The 16,125-nt window shown below is 37.5% G+C and overlaps 1 protein-coding gene across 8 annotated transcripts in view; it reads left to right on the top strand.

Moving 5' to 3' along the window:
- The window catches only part of KCNIP4 (potassium voltage-gated channel interacting protein 4), a 430,537-nt gene that overhangs the window by 222,141 nt on the left and 192,271 nt on the right, over positions 1-16,125 (top strand). Inside the window, exon 1 of one of the 8 annotated variants that reach the window (XM_051619891.1) lies at positions 7,082-7,198. The exons of the other annotated variants lie outside the window; for them this stretch is intronic. Coding sequence (XP_051475851.1) covers positions 7,099-7,198 — 100 coding nt within the window. The 5' untranslated portion in view covers positions 7,082-7,098. Of the gene's footprint in view, positions 1-7,081; positions 7,199-16,125 lie in introns of those variants that run through there. 8 annotated transcript variants of the gene reach the window in all.

A 16,125-nucleotide genomic window follows, 5' to 3' on the forward strand; every position in this document is an offset into this window, starting at 1 on the left:
CAAAGCTGTGCTGGTAAGACCACACATGCAACTCGACTAGTTCAGACTGCCTGCTGAACCTGCTTACCCAAGTGTTTTTTTCTGTACAGTTGTTCACATAAAAGGGCTCAGCTGGCTTAGAACAACCATTAACAATCATTGACTATCGATGAAGCAAACACTACTACTGAACATATGGTTGGTGTAAGTTATTTTTTATGATGTTTTCTCATAATTAGGAAAATGGTATATCCCCCTTTGATTCTTCCTGTACCCTTAACTGAGTTTCTGTAATAAGATGGCTTAGCATCACCCTCATACCAAAACAAAACTCCTAGCAAAACTAATGTTTTGATATTTCAACCTACAACAAGCTTTGTTTAGGCACATGGATTTGTTTGTATCAGGTTCATACATGGTAGAGATCTGCAGGAAAGAAATTAAGACACAGCAAGTGTTGGGAAGAAACTTATTGGGCTCCTTCATAGTGCCCCAACTAGGTTAATTGGGCAGAGTTGCAAACTGAGTTTATCTGTCAGCTTCCTTTATTTCCTTGGTCTGTTAGTTAGCTTTGTATAATCGGTCTGAAAAAAACTATTGAACTTTTCACTCTTTTGTTCTGTCATTTGTCTTAATAAAAACTTCTGGCCAAAGTAGAAGCTCAAGCTTTGGAATACAAACACACCCTAACAGCCCTCTAGTGCTTCAGTCAAACTGTAAGGGTCAGTAGACACTGATTTCAGATTTCCCTGGCTTTTTGGTTCTGTTTTGTTTTGTGGTTGGTTGTGGTTTTTTTTAAACAGAACTGTGAAAGATGCTGTCTTGCTACAGTCTGTGAGGCTGTTTTCCATAGGTGTATGAGCTAGGCTTTCCTGTGACTTTTTACTGTTGATTTGCATTAACAGTCTCTTGTTGTCTGCAGTGAGTTACTTATGAACCAATGAGGGATTAAGAGGAATAGTCTGGCAAGCATCCACATGCTGCATCAGCTAAACTGGAGAAACTCTTCTGTCAGTCTTTAATTTTGAGGCTGTAGATAACTTTCCTAATCATATTTATTATAAAGTTAACTTAATACAAAGTTCACAGCTAATGTCTGCAGGATGTTTAAGAGTTTCCATTAATATACAACAAAAAAAGGTAGCAAAAAGCAGAATATATTTCTAATTATTAATTATTTTTAAAATAATCTTGTGTTTTCTCCCTTTGCTATCTGGATAAAAATTTTACCACGTTGTGTCATAAAATTTCACCCTCTGTCCATAACTATGGGTTAAAAAATGTCAGCATCCTCATGCTATGTGTCACAGGGCTTTTGAAGGACAGGGTGAACAGATGTATTAATATTTCAGAATATTAAGGGGCTGTCTTAAAGCTAGCAACATTTCTTATGAATAAAGTCTAACTTACGAGTAAGTAAGGCTAGCATTATTGCTTGATTAACAACTCAATATTCTCAAAAAATCAATAGTGAGTAGTTATGGCAGTAGTATGTCACAATTACACTCAAAGGTGATAGCAATTATTTTGTATATGATTAAAAGGATCCATTAGAAATGTAAAGGAAAGGCTGAGATAGTTGGAGAGGTAAGCCAGGATGATGATCTTTGCAGCAGTATCCTGAGTGGATAAAGAGGAGCAAGAAAGCTCTTGACAAAGACAGAAAAGAGAAGGTCACAACAGCTGAGAAGCAAACCCATGAAAGTCTGAATTAAAAGTTTAGTTGTTTGTCAGGGAAAAAACACTGAAACTTAGAGCTGTTAGGCTGAAGGCGTTAGGTATACCTGCAATATGAAAGTACAAGAGGAGAATGAAGATACCCAGGTTAAAGGGTGGCAGGACTGACATGGCTCAGAAAGGTTCAGTGAAACTACTTGTATCATGAGCATTACTTCACGTGATTACACCTTGGCAGAAGAACACAGTCTCTTAAACAATATTGAAAGTAATGGAGGTGAGGGTTGTACCAACAGGCCTGATGAAGCATGATGAGCTGCTGGAAGCTTGCTGCCACCTGTGGCGTCCCACAGCAGTGTGTGTCGTTGAACTGCCTGAGGCCATGTGTCATTCAGAGAAAATTAAATCAAATATCATAAAGCACCATCCCTTGATATGCCGTGATTTTCTCAAAATTTGAAATGAAGCTAACTGCATTAGTTCTTCATTGCTGAAGATGCACAGGAGTTTTACAAATGACAGTTAATAACTCACTTGTAATTGTATGTGACAGGACTTTCTCTGCAGTTTGGAAAATGATCAATATGTTCTCTCAAGTGTAAACACTTGAAAAATCATTAAGTTTCTTAGGAGAAAAATCCTTGATAATAAATAGGTAGTACAAACAAATAATGAGAACAGTTGAGCTTCATCTGTGGAATTACAACAGCCAAGTATTTTTCAGCTTCAGTTTCCACAGAGAGTTTTAAAATATAGTTGTCTGACATCTTTAAGACATTGGACTTTTTTGAAGATTTTTTCCTTTGATGAGGTTAAAGGACCTCCTGCTAAGAGGGAGTTATCAGAATGGTGTTTTACCATGTGATAAGGATGTTTCTCTCTCCTAATGACATGTTCATGGTCACAGTTAGTATGACATCTGCACCATTTTCCAGAAAAGTATACACTACCAGATCCAGGGAGCCACTGGATGGAAAGGGATAAACTTAAAATATAATTCCGTTCTATGGACTCTAGAGTACCCACACAGCACTTGGAAGAAAATTGAGAATAACTGACATATTGACAATTTTTGTGCTACTTCTGACATTTAAATCAACTCCAGACTTTTGAAGAATGATGTTATGATATTATCCAGATCTTGAGGCATACTTTTCAATTGGGACTACATCTCAGTTGGCTGGTGAGGATGTTTTCTGTTAGAGTCTTTGAAAAGCTGCTTATGAATACTGGGGTATGTAACTTTTTCTATTTTAATCAGTTTTGTAAAAGCACAGGATTTATGTGTTACCATCTAAATACAGGCCAAGTGTGAAGCGCCAGAACTTCTGTCTCATGCCTACATCTTGCCCCCTTTCCATGACAAGAGAAACACTGGACATAGTTTGGGATGTGAACTTATATAGAAGCTGTGAAAAGGTAAAAATAAGGCACTGTGATGTCAGATCACTGTACTCTTTTTTCACCATTGCTTAATCTGGGAAAGAACCTATAGAAGTCAAGCCACCTTGGCTCAATGCCTAGAGGAAAGTTGCAGGGTGTGGTGCAGGTGCATCTGACATTTATGATGGCTGAACGCATCATAGTATTTTGTATCTTTTCTTTGAATTAATTTTTTACTAAGAAAATGGATTAAATTAAATCTAAACTCATGAAGGAGAGGTTAGTGGAGGACTCTCTCCCATGGGAAGGACCCCATGTGGAAGCAGGGAAGGAATGTAAGGAATCCTTCTTCCTGAGGAGGAAGGAGCAGAAGGAACCACCAGCCTGTGAACTGACTCTAAACCCCATCCCCTGTCCCCCTGTGCTGCTGGGGGGAAGGAGGGAGAGAAACTAGGAACAAAGTGATTTGGGCCTGGGAAGAAGGGAGGGGTGGGGTAACATATGCAAGCCTTGCTCTTTGTTTTGTCTGTGTCCTGTGTGTGTTTGATTAGTGTGAGATTAAATTAATATTTTTTCCCCAACTTGAGTCTGTTTTGCCCATGGCTTTAATCAGTGAGGAACCCTCCTTGTCCTTTGTCTCCACCCATGAGCTTTATCCTTCTCATCCCAGTGTGTGTGTGTGGGAAGTTGAGTGAGCAGCCATGGAGCTGTTCCTTTGTTGTCGTGTTGCGCCCAAACCACAACATTGGTATATTTTTGCTGGTTTTGCTCAGTGATTTGATGAGCTGGAAGATTTGCTAGGGGTTTGGGTTTTTTTAAATAACATTTATGTTTTGTTTTATTCTCTTAATTTCTTGTGCAATAGTAAATTTACAAGAAGGAAAAAGGGAGACTAAAGTGTAATAACAGTTGCTGAGATAATAAAATATTTGCACTTACAATAAATCAAGATTTTCTAGCCCATTTTCTCCTTTAGAAAGGGTGTTTTATCCTCTTTTAACATTAAAAACATAAATTTATTTTAAATAGCTACACAGAATAAACACTTTCATTATTTTATTGGATGTTGGAATGTTTATTCAAAGCTTTTCCTATTAAAATAGGAAAAATATACTATTTATCTCTGTAATAAGTTACAGGGACATCACTTCCATAGCAGTCATTAGCTTGCTCTAGCTTTACAGCATGATTTTTACCGTAATCATATGCATGCTTAAAGACATTATTTAGGTTTTTCTCAGTCAAAGTCAATAAATAGAAGCTTCTATCAGATTCTGTTCCCAGACTTTATGTATGGCATGGGACTCCCACTGGTGCTATTCCATTTCACCTTTCTCTTGCTGTGTGTAGGCTCCCTGTTTGCACCCAGCTCTGCCAGTTAGCTCTACCACTAACAGGCCCCTGGCAATGAGACCCTCTATTGAGGAAAAGTATGTTTAACTGCATATCAGACTACCTTTATGCATATCAAAAGAAGATTGGAAAAAAGGACATTTTCATTGCTGGTTCACAGTGCTTGAGAAACTTGACATGAGTCACAGCTTTCTTGTAAAGCCTGGCGATTATTATTCTTATGGAGCTTTGGTATCCATCTGTAAAACTGGAATAGTACTAATTCCTTCCTTTCTTCTGTACGTCTCTGCTGTGCCTTGGAAGAAGAGTCAGAATTAGCCATAGGTGCAGTAGGCCTGCACTACTGGGAAAAACTATTTACTTGCTCATACTTGAGGAGGCAGATCACAGAATCATAGAATTGTTAGGGTTGGAAAGGACCTTAAACATCATCTAGTTCCAACCCCACTGCTATGGGCAGGGTCACCTCTCACTAGATCAGGTTGCTCAGAGCCTTATCCAGCCTGGCCTTGAAAACTTCCAGGGATGGGGCTTCCACCCCAGCAGCAGATCTCCATCTGCCTATTAATCTGGTCATGGCCAGCAGCAGGCTTGTGGGGCAACAGCAGCTGCCTTCTTTGCAGACCACCACGAGCTCTGCTTTTCAGTTTTCTGCTCTTGGCTCTGAGTAAGTGTGACTGTCACTGAAGTAGTAAATACAGGGTCTTCTAAAAAAGTGTTTCCATTTTAACATTTTCAGCAGAGCAGTATTAATGAAAGCTATTAATGAAAATGAATATGTCAGTTCAGGTGGCAATGTTGCATGTACCCAAACACAACTGGAATCAGCCTTTTGGGTAAACTCATACAGATTGCGGACGTTATGTTGCTGATGATGATAAATTAGCCCATTTTAGTCCCACATTGAAGGAGAGCTGGACCTACTATCCTTAAAGCAATTGATAACATGGTTTAGGGGGGAAAGATACTTAGCCTTGTTTGGAGGAAAAATTAAATGAGAAAAGAACAATGTAAGGAGAAAAGTTTGCAGCAAATAAAGGCAAAGATACCTAAGAAAAAGTAGCCCATAGAAATTAATCAAATACAGTATTTCGGATGGAGTATTAAACCTTCGGTTTTCTGAGAAATAGTCAAAGCAGCTTCAGGGAGTCCAATCTCGAGAAAAAAAGCACAGAATAGTGATATGTGAACATTACATTGTATTAATTTATCTATCCACTGCAGGAGAAAAGGTACCCATATTACATCTGTTAGTCCCCTTACTCCCACTTCATTCTGCTGTCTTCAGTAATGGTAACAACCATCATAATGCAAGTATACCTGGGGGACTTAGAAGTTGCTGCTGGTTTTCACATGACACGATGCTTATTTTTTAATCTTATCCAAGGAAAGAAAGAAAACGGAGCCCTTGGCAGTCATTGATTCCAACCATGTGGGGGACAGTTCCATTCCAGACAGGATTAAACGTGATGCAATTGTTCCCCTGCTCATTTTTGCTACAATAGAGGTGTGGTTTTTCTAACGTAAATTCCTTCTCAGATGATGAATTATTAAGGGTTTTTAAGAGTAAATCCTTAACCATGAAGAGTTTTGTGTGCTGCATGTGACAATGCCAGTGCTGCCATTGTTGTGGATAGGCCAGTGGTTGTTACTGGTGTAAAACACCAGTTCAGTCTTGTACTTAGGATTCAGGTATTTCACAGCTAGTATTTTCCATGGAAAATACTTTGTTTAGCAAACATTACTGAAGTAAAAACCCATCAAAACAAATCATCTTGCTTTTCCTTCTCCTTCTCAATCTGTTCCTTCCAGTTTTTATCTTCCAAACAAGCCCACATATTTAATAAGCCTTGGAGAATTTGAGACAGCTTATTTGTGTCTGGGTTTTGTTTTGTTTTTCATTAAAAAAAAAAAAAAAAAAAAAAAAAGGATTTGAAATGCACTTCTCTGTATAGAATGCTATGTATTACTTGCCACATGCAACAGTCTGTATCTCCTAGCACTTAGGCAGCTTTTTTACCCGGAGAAAGGCTGAGAAGTTGGCAAGTCACACCCTGCCAAATCCTGATCTCCGGCACAACTATGGAAAGCCCAGCTCGCCGAGGTGAGGGGTGGCTCTCGCTTCGGCTGGCTGTGGATACACCTGGCATACCACGGCAGCGACTCCACCGCGAGTGCTCCAGCCACTGTCCAGTCTCTTCCCTCCCGCCGCCGTCAGGCCCCTGCTGTCCCCGCGGCCCGAAGCGCGTCCCGGCCCCCGCGTTGCCCGGGCAACGGGCTCCCGGCGCCCGTGATGCCGCCCGGCCCGGCCCGGCCCGGCCCGGCTCCCGCCTCTGGCCCCGGCTCCCGCTCCAGTCCCGGTCCCGGCTGCCGCCCAGATGTGCCGCCGGCCCCCCCCGGCGCGGCGTTTTTCCCGGAGCCATCTCCAGGGTGACCTCGGGGGGCTCCTGGGGCGGGCGCCCCTCGCCTCCCGCCTGGCTGTCCGGCTGTGCCGGAGCCGGGTGTTCCCGGCGGGCCGGGGGATGCGCCTGCCTCTCCTGGCCTCCGCTGGGGCAGACGGGAGGTATTATTCCCTGCCGCTCCCCTCCCGCTCTCCCCCCTTCCCTCGCAGGAGCCTTCTGCGCCTAGTTTGATGGCTTTGCAAAGAAAGCCAGGCAGAAGAGCACTTTTCTCAGTGGCGGTGGTCAGACCATGACCTAACTCATCATGAACTTGGAAGGGCTTGAAATGATAGCAGTTTTGATCGTGATTGTGCTGTTTGTTAAAGTGTTGGAACAGTTTGGGCTGATTGAAGCAGGTTTAGAAGGTAAGGGAGTGCTTTTCAGTGGCTTGTCATTGTTCTGTTCTGGTTATTCTCTTGTGGCGAGGCAAGGGGCACCTGTAACCTGGATGTAAGACGCTGCCTGGGTCACCTGGAGAGCTACGTGCACATCTGGCTGTGTGTTGTTGATGTTAAAGTTGCAGTGATTTTCTTCCATAGGGAAGATACACTGGCATCCTGAATACTGCAAGTATAAACTTAGATGTTAAACAGGGATAAATGCCTTAAAATCTGAGTCTCTTACTCCTGCTTTAAATCTGCAAATTTAAAGCAATAGGGGTCAAAGCAGATTTCAGGATGTTAACATGCAAATACCATTATATTGCCTAAAAAAACTGTCTTGTAATCTATCAAAAATTGTTTTGTAATCTGTTCATGTTAACATCATCTGTACTGAGATTGTTATAACACCAAGATATATATATATATAGTATTGCATGTATTTTAGTATAGTATTTAAAAACCTGTTGAATATTTAATTTACTGTTTACATTTTTAAATGTGCTTAAGGAAGAAGAACTACAATACTGAGATTCAAAATAAGCAACTTTTAATGTTCACTTAGGGCAATCAAGTGCAAGTTTTATTGCTTGATGCTTTGTTTATCTTAGATCATCTTCTTTATTCTTGGTGATGTTGTTTGTGTACAAAGCAGTAAAAATGAAAAAATAAGAAGCTAGCTTTTAAATGTGTTTTTTATTTGTAAAAGCTAGTGGAATGTTGATTATTCTTTACCCTATTTCTAAAAGTGTTTTTATTCTTACCATATGAGGACTTAGTCTAAAAACCCACTGACTGCAGCACGGTTGCTAACGTACAGTTATTCATTGCATCCCAGAGTTTTATTAGCTTCCAGACTGAAATGGTATGGTTCTCAAATACTGAAGAAATATTGTATTCTCAAATCTTCCTGGAAACTAGCATTAGAGTACAGTGTATGTACTTATGCCTATGAAAAGGCGAACTTTGTTGACTGAGAGATTGTGGTTTCCTGTGTTAACGAGTGAGAATAAAAGCAAAATTTGCTCCTATGGAAAGGTCTAAAATAATCCTTTTCTATGTAACCCTTTCAAGAAATGCAGTATTTAAGTGATTTTAAATAAGGAAGTTCACTCAACTGTTTGTCTGTATTGCTGTCTTGTGTGGACTTGGTAGTATTGATAACAGAATATGAAAACCCTGCAGGGATTCATAAAAATGTTTTTAGGAAGAATTTATGTATCCATTAGAGTGTATTTACCGAGTTTGAATGATGATGGAGAGATTCCCTTCAAATGTATCAACTTCTGATTTTTGTTTTGTGTTCAGCTGTAAATAGAAATGTCAGTTAACTTGAGAAATGTTATGAAAAAAAGTTATCTCCAGCATTAGAGGCTGCAGAGATTCAGGAAAAAAAAAAAAAAAAAGAAAAAGAAAAAAGAGGTGGTATTTACTTTTTAGGTTGGTTGGCAGGATTCTGTGTTCTCTGTCTAGTCTGATTGTGACATCTGGTCAGGTTCTCTGGCAAAATTTACCACTTACTTATTTTTATGCCTGTGGAAGCTGATAACAGAAAGATAATTAGAATTATAGTGAAACTGCCTGTAAGTGCTTTTAAGTTTTCTGTAAGAAGTAACGTTTCTTATGCAGCTTTCTTTTTTTGTCTGCTTCACTGTCCAAAAAACTGTCAGTCTGCATGTGCATGGAGCCTTAAAGTTTCTTCTCACCTAGTACGGGATAGGTTTCCAGCATGCTACCTAGATGACACCATGAGAAGACATATATGCCCCATTCCTCTGTGGTGTTCAAATGCTGTGAATGAGATGAAAGGCCTGTTACATGAAAATTGAGTAACAGCTGTAAACAATGATGTATGAAAATGGAGCTTAGCTGAATTGCATAGACTTCTGAATTTGTTTTCTCATAGTTCAGAAACAGGAAAGGTTTATTCCCCATTTCTTTCTTAAATTAGAGAATTAAAGACCTAAAATGATTGCAGTAGACAAAAAAGAGTGTCTATGCACTTTAGACTAGACAGTTGGAAAAAAATTTCAGATTTTAAGTATCACGGCTATTAATTTTGAATGAAAAGTACAAGCATCATAAAATTGTGCAAATGTTAGAGATTTTTTTTTTAACAGAATGTTAAGAAAAATGGATTTTACAAGTGTACTTCGACTATCTATGTGCTTTTCCAGAAATCAGTGGGTAAGTTGGTCACAGGTTTCTGAAAATGTTGTTTTAAGGACATTTGCAGTTGTCTGGGTTTGGATAGGTCATATCCCTTATTTTTTCCCCTCAAAGGTTAGTATATCCCAAAGAAATATTTTTGTATTTTTCACTCATGAAATGAATAGTTTGTGATGTATAAAACACATCCTACCTCTGCTGTAAATCATCCATAGATTGAGTAATAATCTGTAACAGAGTGCACCCAATGCAGTATGCTTAATCTCAACTCTAAAGCATACTGAAGCTTTGGTACAAATCTTGATTTCAGAATTTGTCCTTGTCATGGTAACAAAAGCTGGAAGCAAACTTACCTTCCTTCCTGCACTGGTTTATCATTATTCTGAACTTTGTGAGCCCCTTCCATATTAATTTGGAAGAATAAGTGACAATTTATGTAAATCAATAGCAAAATCTTTATTTTCCTCTTTTCAGTGTCATAACTATCATATCTTTAGACTCTTCAATATAAATAATGTATAAAATAATATGTAATTATTTTCATTGTTTATGAAAATAGTATTTGCAGAAAAAAAAAATTGTATATACTTGCTTGTATGTATTTTTTGATACACTGGACTTAGATTGCTTTCTGTGGTTTTGCTCAGTTGCCTGCATCTGCTGAGTGATTTTGTTGTTGGAGGAGAAGCATTTTCAAATAGATGTTTTTAATATTGTATGACAGCTCTTAAAGTGATAAGTAGTAGAGTAGATTTGTACACTTCTGTAGCTTCTGGGTTGCAGAGACTTTATCTCTTGGTTAAATATTATTTTATGATGTATTGCACTTGCTTTCTGTGGTTTTGCCTAGTTGCCTTTAACTGCTGAGTGGTTTTACTGTTGTTATAAAAGTATTTTCAAAGAGATGTTTTTACTATTGTGTGACAGCTCCTCAAGTGATAAGTGGCAGAACAGATTTATTCACTCTCATGGGTTGTGTATTGCACAGACATTGTCTCTAGGTTAAATATTTAACTCCTCATGAGTTAGATTGTGTCCTCCTTAATAAACTGTACTGATTTTTTTAAAACAGTAATGTATTATGTGTAAGAAGTAATGTATTGATACCTAATGGCGAAAGTTTGTTCACACCTAAATATTAATTTAAAATTAATCATATCTCTTCTATGGCAGGTTTTCCACAAGTCATTCACAATTAAAATGAGAAACAATAACTGAACAAGTAAAACATACAGTATGTTAGCATCTTAAGAGAATTCAGTATTCAGGATATCAGTTTATATTATTTCAGTATGCTTTCAGTACTTTTCTGAAAATATTGTGATCCTCATATATAAGGATTCTATGAACTTGATCAAGATATGGAAGAGGTTTTGTATGTGAGTATCTTCCTTGTATGTCAGTTATTCTGAGAACATTGTTGGAGACAGAGTGGTTGAAGCATCACAACGAATTCATCCCTTTCCTAAGTTAAAATGGTTTTGTCCTAATGTTTCTTGGGAAACCTGAATTGATTTTCAAAAGCAAAATAATTTAACAGTTAGGTAAACGGCAAAATCCACTCCTCTTCATCAATGTAAGCATTGAAACCTACACCACTAGGGATGAGGTGAAGGATATAGGTGATTTAAAATATTTACATAAGAATACCCTTCTTGTTCGAAATACCGTTATAGAAGTCAGTACCTCTAACAGGAAAAAAAATTGCATGGAAGTAATCATGTATGTACTGTGAAATGTGGATTCCGTGTTTTTATATTATTGATATCTATCTAATGTTCTTGCTTAGGATTCCTAAGAGTGGCTGTAGTAGAACTTTACAACTAAAATTATAATAATCCAGTTGGATTACTGAAACATTTGATTCCTCTAATATGTCAAAGCAGTTTCTAATCCCATTTTAATAATCCTGGAAACAAGGCTGAAGTTACTTGTGGTTGCTCTGAAATTAGCAGCCACTGAAGCTGTTTTGTCACCTAGGCTATCTTCTGCTGGGAATATCAACATTTCCACAGTGTTGTCCGTCTTCATAGTGTTGTTCATAGATGGAAACAGAGGAATATTAATATCAGAGGATTCATAATTACCAGTAATTCATGTGAGAAATGGCTTGTAATAAACATGGAGGTTTTTCTGCCATTTTTCTTTTCCTAAGCTCAGTCTTGATGTCAAAGAGAGTTATGCACAAAATTATGAAGTACGAAAGCAATCATGGACCAATATGTGAAATGATTAGCAAGAGCTGACAGCATGCAGCAGAAAAAGAGATCATAGAAATTTTAATATTAGCAATTTCAGACATTCCTTAGAAGTAATTTGTTCAATTAAGTCTCCATATATAACAAGATAAATTAAATTAAAACAGCTGTTGAAACAACTACTCAGATGCAGACGAGTGAGCAGTAGATAGAAATCTTTAACACAGAACTCCAGCAAAGTTTATCTTGATTAAATATTTCTGCTCAAACAGCACTAGCAAGTCATTTATAGGCAATGCCATGTATTGCAGTTGATTGGAAGCTATGCACACATTAGCACCTACTCAGATTGTGTGACTGGTCAGCAGGACACTACTAGGCAGAATAATTAATAGGAAAGTTCTTCCCGTATAATTTTTATTGTTTTGTTGTTTTTTTTTTTCTTTTCATATTGTAAGCCTCAAATTACAGATAGAGTTAAATAAAACAAAACAAAATAGAAATAGGCAGGTAAGGAAATTTGTGACAGGTGCCTTCAGACCTTAGTTGCCAGCTTTAAGCAGTCTGACATTTTCAAATCATATTCTGAAGGCTGAAAAGCCGTCTAGTGTACCCAGGTCAGTGTCTGCTGAAGAGCTTCTTTAGAAGCTCCTCATGTTCAGAAACTCAGTTTTTTTAACACACCAAGGATATATGGCTTTCTATATATAGATACAGGCACTTGGAATTGAGACTACATTCAGTTTGCTCACATTAGAAGACTAATTTCCCCTCCCAATGATAATGTGTTTGTCTAGTGTTTTACATCCACAGAGGTAAAAAGTAGGTAAATACTGAAACTGCAAATGAAGAAGAGATGTCAAAGAAGTAGATCGATAAAGAGCGCTACACTCTGACGTATCAATACAACAACTTTTGCAAACTTAGTTTATTATTAGCCTATTTTTAAAAAAGAACAAAATTATTAGACTCAATTAAGCAGAGAATTGATCAGAGAACTCTCTACTTTGTGCTGGATAGTTGTGATGCAGCTCATGAACACAAGGGTCTAATTCCTGTTGCAGTTTAGCTATTAGTTTTCCCGTACAGAATGGGACTCGAATAAATGGGAATTGTTTCATTTACTATGAAATGGAAGACTACTAGAACCTTATTACTCACTTTTAGGTGATCACCTAGAGAATTTTATGAGAATAATCTGGGTATGAGAAAGATGTTTTTAGGTCTGTTTTATTTCCCCCAAGGTGACAAATTCTATTTATTTCCTTTCCTTCGTACTGGCTACTCAATATAGAATTTATATTTTCAAAGTATACATTTAATTTATTGGTTTTTAATAAGTAAATGCTACATTTCTACTGTCAAAGAGCCACCATAAGCAAAGGAAAATTGTACACCACACAGTGTTTTCCTGTCACTGTAAATGCCTTTACTTTTACTCATTCTCCACAAGGCTTTAATGAAAATCTATACATTCCTTCTACTTACATTTATGGTCTCTCTTTTTTCACTATTACACTATGTTAGCTATCAATAAATGTGGATGGTACAAATCAAACTATGCATAATTTAATTGAAATTTTGAGAACAATTATTGTTTTCAGTACTTTAAGGCTGAATTATATAAAAAAATAAATGTCTATAATTATCAAAATAAAAGAAAAATTTACGTTATAGATTTTTAAAAGCAAGATATTTAGAGCTAATTAGTGTCATGACTAATTAGTTCACTTTTCTACTGAGTAAAGGAGTAAACATTTTCTAAGAACAAAGTTTTGTCAATGGCTAGGGGGAAAATGGCATACAGAACTGTGTAGGCAGAAGCAAGTCATCTGAGTAGTGAAGTCAGGTATCCGTGGTATTATGCAACCCAAACATTAACACTAAAAGTTTATCCCCAGAGCTTTAGGGCTTTCAAGAATGGATTTTCTTCTATGTCAGTTTTCTATTGCACTTCATTCAGATTGTTATTTCCCTTTTTTCTATGTGTTCACTATTACTCTCACATTTATAACTAATGTAGCTACTATAGCTAGGAAAATGTGTTTTTAACAAAAGCTTCTCTCTCTATTGCAGGATTACAACATTTTGGTCATCTAATGCATCTTCCTATAGAATTCTACCTTTAATTATATTTTTCTGTCTGATTTTCCTCTCAGTCACCTTCATTCAGAATATTCCTCAGGTTCAGAAAGCCAGGCTTTTTAACACACCAAGGATATATTAATTTATATCTATAGATACAGACACTGCATTCAGTTTGCTCACATAAAATGCAAAGAGATGCGCCACTTTGGCCCTTATGCCCCTATTTTAACTTAGGGTCCAGTTTTGACCTCATGTATTTCTAGTTTAAGGATATATAAAATATAACATATAATATTTAGCTCAATATCTCTTTTATTAGCTAATAGTAACATCAAATATTAGGAACTTTGTTTCATGTGGTTTCAAGGTGGTGTCTCCCTAACATCACAGGTTACATATATCATTGTATTAAATTAGTTAATAGGACCCTGTGAAAACCCTTACTAGGTTTTGGTGGGTCCTTGCATCATGATAGTTATGAACTTTGCATTACTAATTGCTTTGACTACTCTCTGACTATCTTTTGCACTCCACAGTAAGACTCTGTGATCCAATTCAGGTAGACCTGTGTGGATTCACATCACAAAAATCACATAAAATGACTTGTTTCAAATTATTTTTTCTTCTCATGCTCTTTCATGGAGTAAGAAAGATTTGTTAAATATTCCTGGATTTGTTTTATTTTGTTGTTTGATTATTTTTTTTTCATTTGCCAGATCAGGTCAAGATTAGATCAGTTTGGTCCTGTGCATTCTTATCAATTGTAAAAAATTAAGCAGCTGCACTGAAAATGTGCTGGACAGCCATGTTATTTTGTATTGTATTTTGTATCTTCACATCACCGTGTGGCCCCATTCTGCATTCTCTGCCGAATTTCTTTGTATATGAATTCCGATGATTGCATATTTTTGTAAAATTATAAAGAAGATCTTGTGGCTTATGTAGGTTTTTTTAACAGGAGAGTTCTTCATTTATGTATCTGACCTATTTCTCTGATAGCTATTGATGAATTGTTCAGCACTTGGTAGAAAATTCAGTCCAGACTGAATGCTGCCTAAATCTAATGAAGCAGATTATTTAATACGCTACAATATCTCTGGTTTTTATTTCTGCAGTCATTTTCCTCAGTGGTAACTCTAGAAGTAATTTCTGATTGTGGTTGTCTGATTTTTATTTCTGATAGCCCCTACTACTATTTATGGCTAACACTACAGAAATGTTAATATATGGGCTTCTTGAGGAAATTTTCTTTTTGGATCAACAGTCCCAAATCTATCCTTCTTCAAACAGACAGGTAAAACTTGGGCCATCCAAAGCAGGCCACAGCAGCTGTCTTCTCATTGTTGATAATGGGAGATAATGAAAGAAAAAGAGATCGAATCAAGTGAATACCAATTTATTAATCAGATCTTTATTTCCCAGTAGTTTAATCAAAGTTATCAATACATTGTGTACTTTCACATAGAAGCAGTATGATTCTAAGTTTAACACATTATTAACAAATTGTAATACTGAAGACTCCAACAAAATAAACCTGTGCATCTGACACAAAAAAGAGAAAGGATTATTGGAGAAGTTAATTGTTTAGGACATTGAGGAAGGTATCTTCAATGCATGGTCATGCATAACACTCATCAAATGTTGCCGGTTTATCAGAGTAGAGTCTTGTACTCCAGGGTCTACCCCTACATCAGGAAGGTTTGATAGGGAGGTATTGACAAACACTTGATTCATCTTCTCTTTGCCTGTACTTTGAGTAAATCTTATTTGGATTCACCTTTTATGACAAACTCAACTTCTGGGGTTAAGTGTTTGTTTTGGGTTTGTTTGTTTGGCTGTTGTTGGGTTTTTTGTTTTGTTTTTTTGTTTGGGTTTTTTGTTTGTCTGGGTTTTGTTGAGGGTTTTTTTGTGGGTTTTTGTGGTTGATTTTTGTGTTGTGGGTTTTTTTTATAAATAGCTTTTAAAAAAAAAAAAAAATCAATCTACCTGACTCTGTTTTTTTTTGTCCTGCTATTACCTTTTTTGCTCAGGATGTCAACCATTTGTGTTTAAGGTTTCCCACACGATTGTCCTATAGAAGCCGGCTACTCATGGCTTGGATGTACATACATTTTGCTGGATAAAAAACGGGTTGGACGGCCAGGTCCAAAGAGTTGTGTTCAGTGGAGTTAAATCCAGTTGGCAGCCAGTCATGAGTGGTGTTCCCCAGGGCTCAGAGCTGGGGCCACTCCTGTTTAACATCTTTATTGATGACTTTGATGAAGGGAGAGACCGTGCCCTCAGTAAGTTTGCGGACAACAGTAGTTGAGTGGGAGTGTTGAACTGCTTGAGGGTAGGGAGGCTCTGCAGATGGATCTAGACAGGCTTGATTGATGGGCCAAGGCCAATGGCATGAGTTTCAATAAGGCCAAATGTCGGGTTCTGCACTTTGGCCACAACAACCCCTGGCAGGTCTAC

Source organism: Apus apus, chromosome 4 (assembly GCF_020740795.1).
Source record: "Apus apus isolate bApuApu2 chromosome 4, bApuApu2.pri.cur, whole genome shotgun sequence".
Lineage (NCBI taxonomy): Eukaryota > Metazoa > Chordata > Aves > Apodiformes > Apodidae > Apus > Apus apus.